The 19,313-nt window shown below is 36.7% G+C and overlaps 1 protein-coding gene across 1 annotated transcript in view; it reads right to left on the bottom strand.

Moving 5' to 3' along the window:
* Positions 1–2,805: 2,805 nt before the first annotated feature.
* LOC140729649 (very-long-chain 3-oxoacyl-CoA reductase-A-like) overlaps positions 2,806–19,313 on the bottom strand; it is a 168,377-nt gene continuing 151,869 nt past the window's right edge. Inside the window, exons 9-11 of the mRNA XM_073049668.1 lie at positions 15,946–16,011; positions 12,045–12,194; positions 2,806–5,623 (exon numbers count right to left, since the gene is read on the bottom strand). Of these exons, the coding sequence (XP_072905769.1) occupies positions 5,510–5,623; positions 12,045–12,194; positions 15,946–16,011 (330 nt within the window). The 3' untranslated portion in view covers positions 2,806–5,509. The remainder of the gene's footprint in view (positions 5,624–12,044; positions 12,195–15,945; positions 16,012–19,313) is intronic.

The following is a 19,313-nucleotide window of genomic DNA, read 5'->3' as shown; positions in this document are numbered from 1 at the left end:
TACTCTCTACAACTCCTGTTCTCAGTACTATCTACTTTTCTTATTTTTTTTCCATATATTTGCACAGTTTGACTTCTTTTACACATTGGTTGCTTGCCAGTCTTTGGGTGTAGTTTTTCATTGTTTCTATTGTGGTTCTTTGTTCTACTGTGAATATCTACAGGAAAATTAAATCTCAAGTTGGTATATGGTAACATATTCATACCTTGTTAATAAATTCTCTTTTGAGTTCCCACAGATTGGAAGCAGCAAATATATACCTATTATTTGGAAAAATAGGAAAACAGGTATCTAAGAGACTTCTGAGACCTGTCAGATTTGACCATGGATATTTGCATCCTAGTTGTCTAGATACACAAGCAGTACAATACGAAGAGCAACCTGCTGCCCACGTAGCAAGCACCCCCTCTCCACACATCTGATCAATACAGTTTGGTACCAGAAGCATTGCAGGAGTTGCCAGTCAGCATTGAACTCAATTTTTGACTGCATTTAGGGACTCCAGCTCTAGATTTTTCCCTCTGGGTTTACTCCCGAAGCCTTCCCCACGAGTGGGTATAGCTGCAAGGCATGGAGGTTTGAGATCAGAGTTTTCCCTCTCCTAGGTGAGCTGCCAACCACGGTTGACAAGCCCCATCTACCCAAGGCAACTGATTTTAAGGTGCCAGTAACCTGCCTTTGCCTCTTCTTCTGTCAGCAGAAACAGTTCTGACGATCTTAGCAGCTAAGCCATACATGAAGGCCAGAAGCTGGACCTGGTTGTCAGAGGCTATTTGAGATGCATGCCATTGGGAGCATTTAATAGGTAGTGGGAGCTTGTCCTCATTACTAACCCCATCCATGACAACCTCAAGAAAACAAGCTCCTAAGGTCTACCTAAGAGACTAGCTAGCCTAAAATTAGTAAGGCTATAATCAATCGATAGATGGATCAATGTCATTGATTGAGAGTTTAGAGAAAAGAAGCATATGAAACAAGCTTAGGTAGACATGTTGGTCAGCATTAACGAGTTGGCTTGTTTCCATTCTGTATGACTCTATTGGTAAGGAATAAACAGGGTGACTTAAAAAATAACAGTAAGTAACAATGGATTTAGTGAAAGAGAAATGGTGTCTAATAAACTTGAATGTTTTGAGATTGCAATTGGCATTACTGTGACTCAGTTGATCCACTGTATTGACCTTTCATAAGGCTTCTAATAAGATGATACACAAGATTATTAAATAAAGACCAGTCTGTAAGGTACTGTCATAAGTTGAGGACTGATTAATTGTTAGAATAAAAAAGACATTTTTGGATTGAGTAGCTGTGGTGATTATTTCTGAGGTCCAGTTGTTCATAATTCATAGAAATTATTTGGTTGGGGGATCAAGTGTAATAACATACAAAATTGATTATACTTTGGTGGGCTGCAATATGATTTGTAAGGAAGATGCAGAAGGTCAGGGGAGGGGGAAAGGGGGAAGTTATAGAGTAGATGTGTGAATGGGCAAAATAAAAGGGCAGAAGGAATAACATTTTAAAAATGAGTTCTTTGCCTTTTTTTATAATGATGATAGAATAAAATGTGTTGATGTGCAGTGGGTCTCCTCGTTCTTGAATCAAAGAATATACGGTATCATTTCAGATACTGATCAAGACATAACAATGCACTGTCATGATATCCATCAAGTGAAACATAAAACATGTTGAGGAATCTTGACAGTGTGGATGGAGAGGAAGTTTCCTGTTAGATGAAAATGCAGAAAATTCAAGGCAGCTGGAGGCAAAAGTTTCTCAAGTGCCAATGTAGAGTTCAAATATTTTAAAGTCACCTGATAAATGAGGGATTGAAATGCAAACTGGGGCATTTGAGTTTGTCCACGACATGAGAAAACAAAAGCTGTTGTATTTTCAAACCTAGGAGTGGGATTTGATCTGGCAGAAGTAGAATCAGGTTTAGCACTACTGACAGATGTTGTGAAATTTGTTGTTTTGAAGCAGTACATAATTACTATATACAATGTAAAAATAAAGTGAAAAAACAGCAAACTTGAGAGGTAGAATTCATAGATGTTTCAACTCCAAAGTCTTTAAAAACTACATTTAGGAAGACCACATGACTAAAATTGGTGTCCCTTTGCAAGCTTAGTTCCTTTAGATGTTTGCAGTCAAACGCAGCTGTGATATAGGAGTGCTTTGCTCAGCTGCAGAAGTCAATTTTTAATTTAGTATCAACAAATTTAATCAGAAACTTGTACTAAAAAAAAAACTTGTACTCCAAGAGCAGGGTTTAGAAAACACTGTCACTGCAAAGAGACAATGCAAGCGTATTATCTTGAATATATGAATATAGCTAGCAGATCTTGCATTTGCGCACAAACAACCAGCTTCAGAAAAATAGTCCAACTGGCATGTAATAACAAGGCATCCGCCTCCAATGTATTTGTTGTTGTGGAGTAGTCAGTATAATTTCAGTTATGCCATGTTGCTACAATTGCAGTCAGGACCACAATTGAATCTGTTTGTTTCAATGCTGCACAACTAGACATGATCTTCAATGACATTGCTGAACTCATCAATTCTACAGTGGCCATTGTAAAAGTGAATAAAATTACACCAGCAATACACAACAGAAACACGTTAAAGACCTTGTGCTTATCCAATTAAAAAGCTTATGGACTACATAACAGCATGCTTTTAATTATAGCAGGGGTAAATTGAGGACATATCCCAAAGGATACCATAAGGAAAATTAGTCCAGCTTTCCTAAGTTAAGGAATACCAGTTTTATTTCCTATTAAATGATTCACAGAAACATAAAAATAGTGTTTCACAAATAAGATGCTTTATTGTGTTATTTGCACAGATTAACCTGAAACAGTTCTCATTGATGAAAACAAACAAGTTCTGCAATACTAGTTATAGCTGAATTGACAAAATTTATCTCATCTATTTTGCACACTTTGGACATAAAGACAACCCTGCATTTATTCAGCTCACCAAATCTGCAATACAACCCAAATTGAACACAAACTTATATTTAATCAGTTCAGCACCATTGCATCGGTATTGCATGTTCAGAAACATCCAGAACTTAACACCACCATAATTTATTTTACACAGATTAGAAAGAATATCATAATGGCCCACATAAATACATGTGTCCCATTTCAGGATTACTTTGAGCAAATCTAAAACCAGGTTAACAGTTGTATATAAACCAATAATTTTGTTCTTCATGCTTGCAATTAGTAGCAACATAGTTTTAAATTTCAGAACCACATATCCAGCAATGCATTAGGTTGAAAGCCACTTTGCAAAAAATAAGTGCCATAATGTAAACCAGATTTTTGAGTATTTTAGTCACTAGATTACAAAACTCAGAAGTTTCTGTTGTGTATTAGATATTCAATAGAAATCACATTCAGAATTTGAAGACATTTACAGACATGATGAAGAACTCCATAAATGTTTCATTATTATTCATATGCTCACACCTTGGCTGACATAAGAATTACAGAACTGCTATTAGTATTTTATTTGGGAAGACTGGGGGTAAGAAATCTTTCAACATGATAATCTGACGATGATAAAAATTCTTCCAGAATTTGGGATAAGCGCAATTATTCAGAGAAGTCACTGGTAAACCATGGAAACTAAGTTATTAATGACATGTTGTAATTCCACAGAGAAGTAGGTTCAACTCAGTGATTCAGGTCAATGTGATGGATTTAATTATATACGAATATAACTTTGAAAAACATCTGTGAACAAAGAACCTCTCCCCTTTCCAATGGCACTTGCATTTATCAACCTTTATGTTCACAAAATCAGATACTAAACTTCAATAACAGGAAAAAAGATGTGAACCAATATTTATACACAAAATACAAGAAATCTAAAAGTTGTTTTACGCAATTTAAACTCAAAATCTTTGCTATACTGTATGTCAATTATCAATGTTCGAAATTTGGATGAATCAAGACATGGATTAAAAAATAGATTTAAAAATGCCTTGACTACAGCTTTTTATTTAAATTAGCAAAAAAATACAATATAAATACCTGCTATTTGAGTTCAAATTTCAAATTCTATTCTGAGTAGGAACTTTGTGGAAACTGGTAACACTGAGTAAAAACTGGATGTCAGTTTCTCCTAAGTATAAAGTAATCAATTACTTTTGGAAAACTAAGTGAAATGGTCAAGACAAATATTTATAGGACAGCCAAATGACACAAATCAAGAACTGGAGTGTCACCTAATTCAAAAGCTTTTTTGCACCAAATCCAAGAACTATTCAATAGCACTCATTGGGAAAAGTAATCTGAAATCATCAAGTTCAGATTGAGCATGAAAAATTCTTGTATAATTTTCTATGTAACTAATAGCATTAACTTTGATTCTGCAAGTATCAGAAATGCAGCCAGATGTGATCAGTGAAAAGTTACTGCCAGGAAAGTCAACCTGCAACCAAGTAAAATAAATATTTTTCAAATCCTTTTCAATCTACATTTTGATCAGTGGCAATATTCAACCACAAACAAGAGAAAATCTGCACACGCTTAGGACACCGACCTCTATTAGTTGCAAAATCTGGCAAAACACAAATTTATCACCTAATATTGTTATCCAACTATAATTTAAGGTCTCATTTGAAAACATTTATGCTAGGGAAGTTCTTTAAGTGTCAATGGTATTTATCTTTAAATTACTTAAGATATTTTTATGGTTTCACTATGTAAACAGACACATGCGTCAATTAAGGAAAAATTAAAATGTTTCGTGCGATAACAGGATAATAATTCTGCTTCAGGACATACCAGATGTGACTATGATACCTGTTTTATACACACTTTAAAATAAATGGAAAAGAATTATGTGAATTATGCTTCCAGTATATACCACAAGAATGGTCCCAACATAATACAAAATTCAAGTACTTTTGAGTTATTAAAATGTGTACACTTCGGAAAGTAACAATTGCAATGCAAATGAACAAATTTATCTGGATAAATCATGCTTAGTTTCCAAAAACCATTTATCCAAAATCTCTTAATTTCAGAGATAATGTTTATATTGAATAATTTTCTACATTAAATCAGATCATTTTCTTCAGACATCATTATTATATCTTTCTAAGCCTCTGTCATTGATGCAGATGGTACTGGTACCAGGATTGTACTGGTCACAGGTTTTTTTTCTTTTAAATAGGTGCTGTTTTTGGCAACAGTTGCGCAATCTGGTGAAAATTATTTCCTCTACACCAATGCCAGCAGAATTAAATTTTGTGGATAACACTTAGTTTACCTGTGTAATTTTACTGAACAGCAGACTTTTCTGCTGGGTCTTTACAAAACTAAATGCAAATATAATCCTAGGCATAAGAAAATTTTTTGAACAGTAGAAGTTTTTTTTAAATCTCCCAATTTAGTCCTTAGAGCTGTTTCGCCAATTTTTTTTTTGTAATGCTTCACGTGATAAAAGATCACAATTTCCTTGGAATTCTTGATCAACTTGGAAATTCTGATCATTCCCCTTTTTCTTTCAGCTTCTTAAGTGAACGAGCACGGATACTCTTGTTGATCTTCATGCTCAGCTTCATGGATAGAAAAATTGGAAGCACGGATGAAATAATCCAAGCCTGGGAAAAATTTAAAATATTATTTAATTTATTCTGTTTTGAAACAATAAAAAGGTTTGATAAAGAAAGGTTTAGCATGAAATAAATACAAATTTTATAACAGAACATTTGACATGTGTAATAGCTGATGCAGACCCTGATTTTGGAATTGTTACGAATGTGGAGCAACTCTGATGGGCCGAAGGGTGCAAAGTCGCCCCCTCCTTTTTGAGAATCGCAAAATCGCTATTATTTCGGGTTTGAGACCCAAGAAATGAGAGAGATACACAGCATGTCAGGAAATGAGAGGGAGAGACGCAGAATACACAACAAGGTGGAATGTCTCCTAACAAAGCGGAATGGAACCACTGATTACTGCTATTGTCTCTTGGAGAAGGAATTGTGTATTGAGTACTGTACTATTCATTGAAACCCCTCAGGGGACAACCAGAGTGGTCTGGTTGAGGGATTGCATCATCCCAACCTGATTGACATCTGAGACCCCATGAGTGAGGATAGAGGGGTCTGGGGAACACCCCTCAGACACACCAGGAGCAACGTACGAGACCGGTGGGGGGGCTTGTGTGTGTGTGTGTCCATCCTTGCCTGGGTGGCGAGTCCTCCACAGAACGGTCTAGCTAAAGGACGGATACGGACCCAGATCGTACCAAGGAAAGTCGGCAAGTTATTCTTCTATTTCTCTCTCTCTCCAACCATTGCAACACAGCAACAAACAAACAATGGCTGCAGCCCGTATGAACTGAAATGAACTTTAGATTTCCATCGGACAATTCATTATCCCCTAGACAACGATAGAGCTTGTTTCTTATTGATTATTATTATACCCGCACTTTTAGGTTTAGTAGTGACGACGTATATTATCTGTATATTTGCATTGATACTATTTTTGTGTATTTTTGCTAATAAATACTGTTAAAAATAGTATCATCAGACTCCAACAGACGCCTCTATTTTTGCTGGTAAGTAACCCAGTTACAGGGTTCGTAACAAAATTAAATTTAAACTCCAATGTTGCTCATGGAAGTTTGTCTTCTGGGACAGAATATAAATAAGACATTGCATTGGCAAGTGACATATTTAAGTACCTTTTGCAATTATTTTAGTGTTACAAAATATCAAATATATAAAGTATATAAAGGAAAAGTTGCAGATCCTTTTTTGTAAAGCCTTGTAGATGGTTGAAATATGAAATTTATAGACCTAGTAGAGAGGAATATGAGTGACCATAAGGTTAAAGACCATGCTGGTGTACAAATACTGGATTGGCTAAATGGCCACTACATTGTAAGGAAATATTTGAACTACTGGTTCTAACTATGTTAGTATATTGACAATTTTCACAGAAAAGCAGGAAATTGACTTGGGATGAAAGGAACTATGAGAGATAAATAAAACCAAAGGAAATGAAGTTTATAAACTTTCATTTTTTCTTCTGCATTCATTTTAGAAAGCTAATTTCATAGCACTAAGATGACATGCCAGTGTTACCTAAATCCAGAGAAATGACATTTTAAGTGTACATTGAACTAATAAAAAACACAACGTGAACACAGCAAGCATTTTAGATAATGTCTTCACTGGCCAATGGTTTTGGAAATGTCCCCATATACAGAAAAGTCAAACTTCCCACAAGCAGTTCAGAGCATAGTGGGGACATCTAGTGGACAAAGGCATCCTGTGGTACTACTTGAAGAGCAGGCCATTTTAAAATCTTCTAGCATCTGACTCTCAGATTAAAACTTCAAATGGATTTGTTCAGCAATATAAAAACATGGATGCCATAATTCTTAAAGCAAATCAAAACTCAGATCAACCAGCATCGTGCTACACAGAACTTTTCATGAGAACTAGTAAAAGGTAGAGACAAACAAATTGAGTTGAAGAAATCAGGTGAGGAAGAAAGGAAAAAAGTGGCAGGAGCTGCATCTGTGCAGTTGCACATGAAGGCTATTCACATTGACTGGAGAGTGAACCAGAGCACAGGGAAAAAAATGTCTGCTTAATGATTGATTTTCTTTGTGGCATGCAAAACTTCAATGAGTGTAACATATTAAATATAGTCTATGTGGATTTTAAACATCCTACGTGACAGCGTGGTCAGAGAAGTAAAGCCCAAGAGATGTAAATAAAAGTAACAGGTTTGTCTAAAAATGAGCTCAGTGTGAGAAGGGAAAATGTAATCATCAAATAAACTTCAGTGTATACAATGAGGTTTCAAATCTCACCAATAGTTCCTTGTTTTTTAAGATACATGTTAACTGTCACTTAAAGAGAAAACTGATGTCCTTTTCCAGTTCGCTCTTGTTAATCCAGACTAATGTGGTTAACATTTAATTGCTCTTAGAACACAAACTACTGAAAGGCAAACAGGTATTAAATGGTGGCCTAAGCAGCAAATCCTGTGCAAAAAATAATGTTGTCCCCTTCAAGATATAACAAGACTAATACTGTTTTATTTCCCACTGTCCAGGAGTTCTAACATATTCAAAGTAAAACAGTGACTTGTATATCTTTCCAATAAGAATTTTGCCCAGTTACAAACCATCTCGTCTATACTTAGGGAAAACATGTAGGCTTTGTGTAATACTCCTGAAAGGTCTATAAGACAGATCCAGAGATTTCAAATAAACTTTTAGTTTAAATTCTCCATCCCATTTGGTCTCTTATGGTGATAAAATGAAGAACTCAATAGAAGTTTGAGGAACATAACCTTTTAATTTGATTAAGCACACTACAATCTTTGGGCTTCTATCAGCTACTACAAATAAGCCAGTCCCATTAAACATTCTCTGGGCCAGGGGCTCCCAACCTTTCTTATGCCACAGATGCCTACCATTAAGTAGGGGTCTGTGGGTCCCAGGTTGGGAACCCCTGCTCTAAACCCATCTTATCTTGGAAACTACACACTTCTGTCTTGCATTATCATCCCTACTGTCACAGGCTATTCCATTATAATTCCCTTACATATACATGGAAATATTTCAATCCTACCACACTAGCCGAGATATTTAAAGTAATAACTAAATATTGAATCAGTAACTGTGAACATCAAAACTAAAGGATGATCATACAACTCATCTCCTTCATTAAGGTCCTTGCAGAAAGATATTTGACATTCTTACCTGGTGAGGACTATATGCTGCTCCAAACCCTTACCACTGTGTTCACTTACTGGCACTGATTTGGCCTAACAGGCAACTCATTCAACAGGTAGTAAGTGATGAACAGTACCTTGCTGGGTTTGTCAGCAACACTCACATCCTGCTACAGCAATAATGGTTGCACAACCTTTTCTGAACTTAGAGTGTACATTTGTCGCAATTCAAAGCTGTTTACCTTTAATATTTTTCAATTCTCATTAAGGTCACTGACCAAAGGTCTTTCCCTTGCACGCTGCTTGGCATGTCTGAACAAAGGTGCTGTGCAGGATCACTGTGCTGAAGCTGTGGAGGCCAAGTCTTTATGTATATTTGAGGCAGAGGTTGATAGATTCTTGATTGGTCAAGGCATGAAGGGATATGGGGAGAAGGCAGGAGATTGGGGCTCAGAGGAAAATTGGATCAGCCACAATGAAATGATGGAGTAGACTCGATAGGCCAAATGGCCTAGTTAGAAACATAGAAAACAGGTGGCCCTTCGAGCCTGCACCGCCATTCAGTATGATCATGGCTGATCATCCAACTCAGAACCCTGTAGCTGCTTTCTCTCCATACCCCCTGATCCCTTTAGCCACAAGGGCCATATCTCACTTCCTCTTAAATACAGCCAATGGACCAGCCTCCACAGAGAATTCCACAGAGTCACCACTCTCTGTGTGAAGAAGTTTTTTCTCATCTCGATCCTAAAAGGCTTCCCCTTTATCCTTAAACTGTGACCCCTCGTTCTGGACTTCCCCAACATCGGAAACAATCCCTGCATCTATCCTGTCCAATCCCTTTAGAATTTTATACGTTTCAATAAGATCCCCCCTCAATCTTCTAAATTCTAGTGAGTATGAGCCTAGTCGATCCAGTCTTTCTTCATATGAAAGTCCTGCCACCCCAGAAATCAATCTGGTGAACCTTCTTTGTACTCCCTCTATGGCAAGAATGTCTTTCCTCAGATTAGGGGACCAAAACTGCACACAATACTCTAGGTGCAGTCTCACCAAGGCCTTGTACAACTGCAGTAGAACCTCCCTGCTCCTGTACTCAAATCCTTTTGCTATGAATGCCAACATACCATTTGCCTTTTTCACTGCCTGCTGTACCTGCATGCCCACCTTCAATGACTGGTGTACAATGACACCCAGGTCTCATTGCACCTCCCCTTTTCCTAATCGGCCATCATTCAGATAATAATCTGTTTTCCTGTTCTTGCAACCAAAGTGGATAACTTCACATTTATCCAAATTAAATTGCATCTGCCATGAATTTGCCCACTCATCTAACCTATCCAAGTCACCCTGCATCCTCTTAGCATCCTCCTCACAGCTAACACCGCCGCCTAGCTTCGTGTCATCCGCAAACTTGGAGATGCTGCATTTAATTCCCTCGTCTAAATCATTAATATATATTGTAAACAACTGGGGTCCCAGCACTGAGCCTTGCGGTACCCCACTAGTCACTGCCTGCCATTCTGAAAAGGTCCCGTTTACTCCCACTCTTTGCTTCCTGTCTGCCAACCAATTCTCTATCCACATCAATACCATACCCCCAATACCGTGTGCTTTAAGTCTGCACACTAATCTCCTGTGTGGGACCTTGTCAAAAGCCTTTTGAAAATCTAAATATACCACATGCACTGGCTCTCCCCTATCCACTCTACTAGTTACATCTTCAAAAAATTCTATGAGATTCGCCAGACATAATTTTCCTTTCACAAATCCATGTTGACTTTGTCCGATGATTTCACCTCTTTCCAAATGTGCTGTTATCACATCTTTGATAACCGACTCTAGCATTTTCCCCACCACCGATGTCAGACTAACCGGTCTATAATTCCATGGTTTTTCTCTCCCTCCTTTTTTAAAAAGTGGGGTTACATTAGCCACCCTCCAATCCTCAGGAACTAATTCAGAATCTAAGGAGTTTTGAAAAATTATCACTAATGCATCCACTATTTCTTGGGCTACTTCCTTAAGCACTCTGGGATGCAGACCATCTGGCCCTGGGGATTTATCTGCCTTTAATCCCTTCAATTTACCTGACACCACTTCCCTACTAACATGTATTTCCCTCAGTTCCTCCATCTCACTTGACCCTCGGACCCCTAATATTTCCTGAAGATTATTTATGTCCTCCTTAGTGAAGACAGAACCAAAGTAGTTATTCAATTGGTCTGCCATGTCCTTGTTCCTATGATCAATTCACCTGTTTCTGACTGTAAGGGACATACATTTGTCTTGACCAATCTTTTTGTTTTCACATATCTATAAAATAAAACACACCTATAGTTCTACTCCTATATCTTATGGTCTTATCAGCTAAAGCAGAAATTCAGTGGCAGAGGATTCAACTACTAATTAAAACTGAACAATTGTCTATAAAGGTAGCACATTTGATGTTGGATATAGGACAGACCAAATCTCACAAATCAAGCCAATCAGGTGTAACAGCCATTGAAATTAAGGGTCTGCAGAATAGCAACAGATAAATGTGTTAAAATGCTTAAATTGTACATTTTATATACCTAGAACTTGCTTTCAGGATGTCAAGGTTAATGGAACTCAGAATTTCAGACAAGTATTCCTTGACTGAAAGCCTTAATGATTATTTCCTATAAATGTACACTGTTGATCGCCTAAGCTGTTAATCAGAAGCAGTGATTTTGACTTTGAAAGCAGACATGAAAAGATGCTGTGGCAATAATGCAAAAAAAGTTTCAGGCTGAGAGATGACAAATAGGTAAATTCATTTTCTTGCTGAATTTATTATAATTTTAGCAAATTTGCTTAATAGACTGTGCAAGTTTAACAATCAAAATTGACACTAGAAACAGATATAATAATCCCTTGGTCTGTACTTTCCCTCAGGCATAGGAGCAGAGCCACAAATATTTTAAATTTTAAAAAAACTAAATATCAACTTAACAGAAGTCAATTGAGATGACAGGATGAGAGACACAGAGGGATTCACAACAGTGTGGTTATATTTGCAGTTTATTTTAAACTGCAATGGAAAACATACAAAAAGGAGAATGACAATCATGAGCATCTCCAATTTTAAAAAGTCAACAAATAACCAGTAGTTGCACGTTAAAAATGGCAACCCGTCCAGTTTTCTGGACAAAAAGACTGCCAATACCCAAACCACATGGCAGCCATCTAATCATACCCAAAATACATTACAACACAAAATAATACAGCAAAATTAAATGTTTTAAAGATGCATTAAAACAAATTGCATTACTAATAAGGGGGCGGGAGAAATCGCTTTCTTACCTTTATTGCATGTGGTAAATAACCAGTTGTCTGCACTTGAAGGCCAACTGTGTTTAAGGCAGCTTTCACATAAGTTTCTGGATTTGGTACAGTCACACTTGATTTACGTATCTTACTCAATTTTGTTGACACATAGAATGGAAGTATACTCTAAAACAAAGAAAATACAATGTGAAAAGCCAGTTTAAGAATTCTAAAGCACAAATAAATTAGGAATAGGCCACTTGAGCCCTGAAGTGTGCATCGTTATCTAATACGATAATGGCAAACTCATTATAACTTCATCCTCATTCTCCTTTATCTACACAGTAACCTTTCAGCAATATAGTGCACATAAAATACTAGTTTAGACTCAGGAAAGGAAATTTTAATATTGGCCACTAGATGGTGCAAATAAGGAACATCATGAGCCTTCAAATTAGAAAGAACTCTTGGCTTTTAATTTAAAAGAAATTTACATAAACTTTCTCTACAGTTATAAGAAAAACAAATTTATTTTAAGCTTACAAAGATGATGTGTCTCCCAAGAGCAAATGAATGATTTGCACTCAGTATTCTGGATAAGTAACTAGTCCAAAGTAACTAAACAATACCTTTCAAATTAATGTTATTCTTAGTAATGCACATGTTGCTAACAAACCTGTTATTCATACAAATTGTCTTAAAAGTAGTGCTATGCCACCTTGATCCACTGGAAAGAATGCAGCTGAAAGGAATTGCACCTGCTGCTTTGTTTCCATGAGTGGACAAGACCAGAGGCTAGCAGGTGCTATTGACACAGTCTTGGCAACTTAATTCAGTGCATTTTGTAAATGGTACAAACTATAACCAGTTAAATGGTGGCTGTGCAGTGAAACATTAGGGAGGTTTGGGCTGGCTACAATGGAGATGATTCTTAAATGGTTCAGCACAGACTAGATGGGCCAAATGGCTTGTTTCTGTGCTCTACTTTTCTCTGACTCTAATTTGCTTTTGACAGTTTAATCAGCATTCACAACTAGAGCTGGCAGAACTTTGATCTGATCCATTGGATAACATGCCAATGACAGAAAAACAGAACACTTCAACCACAAGGTTGTATCACGCCACCATTTCATCTTTTTATTATTATGATTCTTAGCAATACATAGATGGGCAAAGAAAGTATAGTTTATTACACACTACTGTGTTTGTTAGGTTTGTGATGTTACAAGTAGATTGCTCTAAATGTACAGTAAATTAGCCAAAGACCCTGCTGAAGGTGGAGATGTTTCTTTCATTATTAAGGCAATGAGTTAAGGAAATTGTTTAAAACCATGTATGAATAAATTCAGAGTTCAAGTACTGTACATTTATGATCAAAGTATGCATTCAGTATACAACCTTGAGATGTGTCTTGCATACAGCCACAAAACAAAGAAACATAGAACCCGTTCAAAGAAAGAAGCCACACAAGACCAAACACCCTACATCTCCAAAAGTGAGTCCTCAGTGTTGTGCCAATGGCTGCAGGCCGCAGCTGCAGAGTAAGTTCAGTGCTGAAGCGCTCCGATCAAATAGTTTTAAAAAAACACAAGAAATATGAAGTAGTCTCTGAAGCGAGTCCAAAACTGTGGAGCACATTCAGCACTGAGGCGAGTACTTCCATAGAAACCTGATGGCTGCAGAGTACAGCCACTCCCAAACCCGGCAGTGTGGGACCCAAGACTGCTGCACCTTCTGCCCACTGGCTGCAATGAAAGAGACCAGTCTAATACAGGTAGATGGCACTGAGCATCTGTTCATCTTCTAGTCTCATCCTCAACAATTTTAATCTTGCTCAATGTTTTAATTGGTGCAGAGTAATGGATCCGACCACGTGTTCACGTTCCACCATTAGGAATTGACACAGAATCTCATCCATGCCCCAGGAGATCACAGATATGCCAGATCATTCAGTCTGTCCAAAAATCCATTCTTAAAAGGAAAATTACAGGCTGTAATCGATCACAGTTCAGAAGTAGTAGTATACTTATAAGAAGTGTATCCAGTAGTTTTAGCTCTCAAACCTTCCAGGTGCCACTGCATCTTTTATTCAGACATTTCTTCTCCCTCCCCTTTGTTTTCAAGGCAAATAACACATTAACTGTTATTGCAAGTGAATTTCAGTAAGAGTACATTGAATCTTATTGGTGCTGAAGAGTGCTCTGGTGAGAATGCACCTGGAATTCCTGGAATATACCTAGAATTAGGAAATCAACACCTAAATAAACTGACAGTCAGGACTGGAGGATGGAATATCTTAACGGATCTCAGGAATTCTCTCCTCAGAAATGTTGTACTCAGTACATTTAAAAATGAATGATTCCCTTAATATTCAAAAATCTGCCAAAAATGGGGGAGTAATACAGGCAAGTTGAATTGAGGTACAAAATCACCCAGTTTTACTAAATAGCAGAACATGCACCAGAAGTCAGACAGTTAGGTTTTTTAGCAGTTGCTACAGAGAATTTATTATGGAATGCAGAGACATACACATGGCAAATCAAAGTGTTGCTAGGTTTCCTTACCTGAAAGATTAATAAAAATCAATTATACTATTGATAACCTGGCTGCTATCTTGATTGCCTCTATGTTGCTTATACAAGGTATGATAACTGAAAATGAATTTCATGACTTGTTGCAATGGGATGCAGTCAGGCTGATAATTCCTTGAAGAGGCAGAAATATTTTAATTTGCTTCCAAATGTCTGACAAGTCATGATGTTTATGTCTTAGTATTACACTTCAACTCTATGAATGCACAAGTCTGGAATTATTTTCACTATATAGCTATCGAAGTACTGCATCATCCTGTTATTTTAACATATCCAAGAAGGTCCAAGTTAAATATTTTGCAGTGTGAAGTTTGTTATATTTAATGTTTAAGTTGGGAAAGTGAAGTTTATTTTGATTTTAAACACTCCACAAGCTATTTTCCAGCATAAGGTGCACCATCTATTGGAGTGTTTGTTCTTCTAACATAAACATGAAGTGAGGAGTAAGAATGAATGAGTGTTAATTCAGAAAGTTGATAATAACAAAAATCTTTTGCAATTGCAATCTAACTGGTTGAATAGAGTATGCAAGTATTTTTTTTAAACTTTACTAGAATCCCTGGGTATCCAATGTAAATATCAAACATTCAAATCAAGTTAACAAAATAGCAGATGATCCTCAGCCATAATTTTATAAATTTTGTTTCCACTCACTGTACCTTTTATTGGCCTCTGAATGGAATAAGTATTTTTTGTTAAACCCTGTTAATCAATTAAATTTGTTATTTTTGTTAAATCACATGTCAAACATGTGACTGAATCATAAACATCGATAAAACAGAAAGCAATGGATTAATTTCATCAGCTGAAACTTCTGGAATGTTTTGGATACATTTTAAATTGGAAAACTTACAAAATGCTACAAAAGGATGTTATAAATGTTCTTTTCCATTAAAAGTTCCCAAGGTTTGCATGGTACCCTCACATCTTTTAACATAATTATGGATTGAATACTATGCATTATACTCAAGCAACCACCATTTATTATTGATGCAACAGTTTCAAAAAAGTTGATGAAAAAGTCTTTCAGTCAGGCACTAGCATTGAAAACTTTACAGAAACCAAATGAAGCTAAGAAGAGGATAATTCCACTGCCTGAGGGAGAAGCAATAAAATATTTGGGGAAATTTATTTAAAATCAACACAATGGTAGTTTTTGTAAATGAAGACATTCCATTTATGATCTGTTTTTAACATCATACACCTTCATTTTATCAGCAGCACTCATTACTCCTCTTCTCTTGCCATGTTATGGTACCAGTTCAGAATCTGATTTATTAGTTGCTATGACAGCAGTTGTTCCTATAGTAACCACAGGGTACTTTCCCAAAATAAGCTCTGCTTACCTGGACAATGATCCCATTTTTCTTGTATTCAGCATTGAGTCCTTGTGAAAAATAATTTACAAATGCCTGGAAATAAAAAGGAATTGAGAGAGAAATTAATTTATTGTTCCAGATTGAACATTAAAAAAAACTTGGTTTTGGAATTTCAATCCTGGTGCATTGTCCCAAAGTCAGGAATCAGAGCCTCAAAGGCCTCTGTATCTGACCACAATAGGAAAAGCTTCAAAATCTTTCCTAAAAATTCTATTCCGAGAATGTGCTCCATAACTTTAGCAAGAAAAATACCAATTATAATACTCCCTTTAAATACTTCCCAGAATTCTGTGTATTTCAATAAGACGTGTGGACTTGTTGGGCTGAAGGTCTTGTACATGTGCTGTTTTGGTCTATGGTTGACTATAAATCATTGCAAAAGGATTGCCAGCAGTGGCTTTTCTTCATGTTAGTCAAAAGATATGCCCTTGTCATCATGCAGACCCTAAACAATAATCATAAATATGTCTCAAGATAGCAAAACTAAACTGGATTATTTGCAATCATTACATTCCTCATGATATTCAGACTCTGCATCTACTGTTGAGTGTTTATTGTTGAGAACCTCATTCATACTTGTTTTCCTAACTTGAATACTCTCACATCTTGAAGTTACTGCAGAAAAACTCTGCCAGCATCCTTACTTGCTCCAGTATTGTATATTACAGGAATTTCAAGCTTATGATAATGGCAAGTTGAACAACAAAGCTTTTTTTTAGAAAAGAAAAATTCCCATGCTTTCATTCAAGTGTCTTCTGTTTCACCATACTTTCTCCTGTCCTATATCATTCCCATGAGGTCTGTAGTCTTGAACTCATCCTTCACTTCTCACTGGACTTTTAAAAAATCACACCACTTCTGACATTGCTTTGATCATTCTTGGAATAACTATTCTAAATCCTGGCCCCTCCACCTCATTCATCTCATTTAATGTACCCCAAGCCCATTTAACCAAGTTCTTTTTTCAATATTTCAAGTGACCTCCTTGTAGCTCCACAGTTTATGCTCAATATTGGGCCTGAAGCATCTTGGAATGACAATCATTATAAATGTACTAATTTACTAAGGAGACAAATCTTCTAAATTTCCACTGTACAAATCATTCCAACTCAATCTTGCTTCAGGGTGAACACTCTCAAGCTAGAGATTAATCTCGTGAACCAATGTTACACCATTTTCAAGGCAACTTTCTTTCCAAGAACCAAGCTATACATAGTATCTCAAATGTGATCTCAAAGTTCTACTTAGTATCGACAGAAATTCATTACTCTTACATTCCAAGTGCCTTACAGCAAAGCATGCTAAAATAGTAGTTAACTTTGACTGTAAAGGGATGTCATGATTCCTGGGAGATACTTTTTGCACCATTTAAAGTTTTCTATTCTTCAATAACAACTACCAAAATTAACTCTGTATTTCCCTATACTATACTGCCCATGGACTCATTTTAATACTCTTTATAGATTGTCCTCCACACAACTCTTTAACTTAATGTAATGTTGCTTGACACATTACTTGCCAGCCTTTTATCCAAGTTACTAGCAAGTCTCCTAATTAGATCCAGTACTGATCCATTTGGCACTGCAATGATAAAACTTGATACACAACAATAAATTAGTTAATTCCACCTCATTTTCAAATAATCTATTCACTAGACATAGCTGGTCAACTAATCCCAACATCCTAAACTTATTAACAAATTCATGGCTTCTGAAAATCCAACTACACCTCATTTACAGGTTCCTCAGCCCCCTCTCAGTCCTGCACTTGAGAAGTATCAAGGATTTAACTTTTTGCTTTCTTTCCCCCAACTGTAAAATTACTACCAACTGGAGAATTGAATCATGTATTCTGCATCGTCTCATTCACCCATTCTTGATTTTACACGCCAACTTCTGCAGCCTTGCCTCAAATTCTAAATCCACAGCTTTCTCTCAACCCCTTCCATGGATTAAATCCTCCCATTCAAAATGGTGAAAAAACAGCCATACAAAAGATGGCTCAAACAGAATCATACGAATTCAAACAAAACAGAATTTAATGCAAAACTTGCCTGCATTGGAATTACTTAAAAATATGAATTTATATGGAAAGAATAATACAAAAGCAAGTCAGATTATTTAAATAGTGAAAGATTGCAGCATGCTATTGTACAGAGGGACTTGAGTGCTGGTGCATGAAAAGGTTGGTTTGTGATGCAACAGGTTATCAAGGCGGCAAATGGAATGTTGGCCTTCATTCCTAGAGGGATTGATTTAAAGAGAAGGGAGGATGTGCTGTTACTGGACAGAGTACTGGTCAGGCTGCAGCTGGAATACTGTGTGAAATTCTGGTCTCCTTACTTGAGGAAAGAGATACTGACTTCAGGTGTGATGCAGAGGAGTTTCACCAGATTGATTCTGGAGAGGAGGGGGTTAGTATACGAGGAGAGATCAAGTTGTCTGGGACAATAATCAATGGAATTTGGAAGAATATGAAGAGATCTTATAGAAACAAATTATGAAAGGGATGGATAAGGTGGAGGCAGTAGTTGTTCCCACTGGCAAGTGAGACTAGAATTAGGGGGCATTGTCTTAAGATTCAGTGAATAGGAGAAATGAGGAGAAACTGCTTTTCCCAGAGAGTATTGAATATGGAATTCTCTGCTGAGAGAAGCAGTAGGGGCTACCTCATTAAAACACAGACAGATTTTTACACAGCAGGGAAATTAAGTGTTATTGGGAAAAGGTCATGATCTTATTGAATGACAGAGCAGGCTCTACAGGCCAGATAGTTAAATCCTGCCCCCATTTTTTATGCTCCTAGCCTAACCATAGAAATTAATTTATTTATACAATATTGTGTTTTACACATGTTATAATTATAGCTCAAGTAAGCTTACAGGATGTGTCAAACTTTCTGCAAAAGTGTTAAATAAATAAATGGGGACTATTCAATATACAGTAATTCTATAATTTGGTGTTTTGTCTGAACAGGTATAATTTGGCAGAAGGGGAGCATAGTGGCTAGCCAGTGATCCAAGTTTATTTCACTGCTGTCTGTACATTCTTCCTGTTATTGTGTGAGTTTCTTCTAGGTGCTGTCTTCCTCCCACATTCCAAAGACATATGATTAGGTGGTTAATTGGTCACATGGGTGTAACTGGACACCACAGGCTCATTGGGCTGGAGGGGTCTGTTATTGTGGTGCATCTTGAAACAAATAGTTTTGTTCAAATAAAGTGAGAAATTCAGTATAATAGACAACTAACGGTGTTAAAAACCTGGATTTCAGCTTCCTTTGAGTAGCAACTGAATTACTGTCAACAAAAAAAAACTAACAACAATATTTTATAA

Source organism: Hemitrygon akajei, chromosome 6 (assembly GCF_048418815.1).
Source record: "Hemitrygon akajei chromosome 6, sHemAka1.3, whole genome shotgun sequence".
In the NCBI taxonomy this organism is placed as follows: Eukaryota; Metazoa; Chordata; class Chondrichthyes; order Myliobatiformes; family Dasyatidae; genus Hemitrygon; species Hemitrygon akajei.
This window is presented reverse-complemented; position numbering and strand designations above follow the sequence as displayed.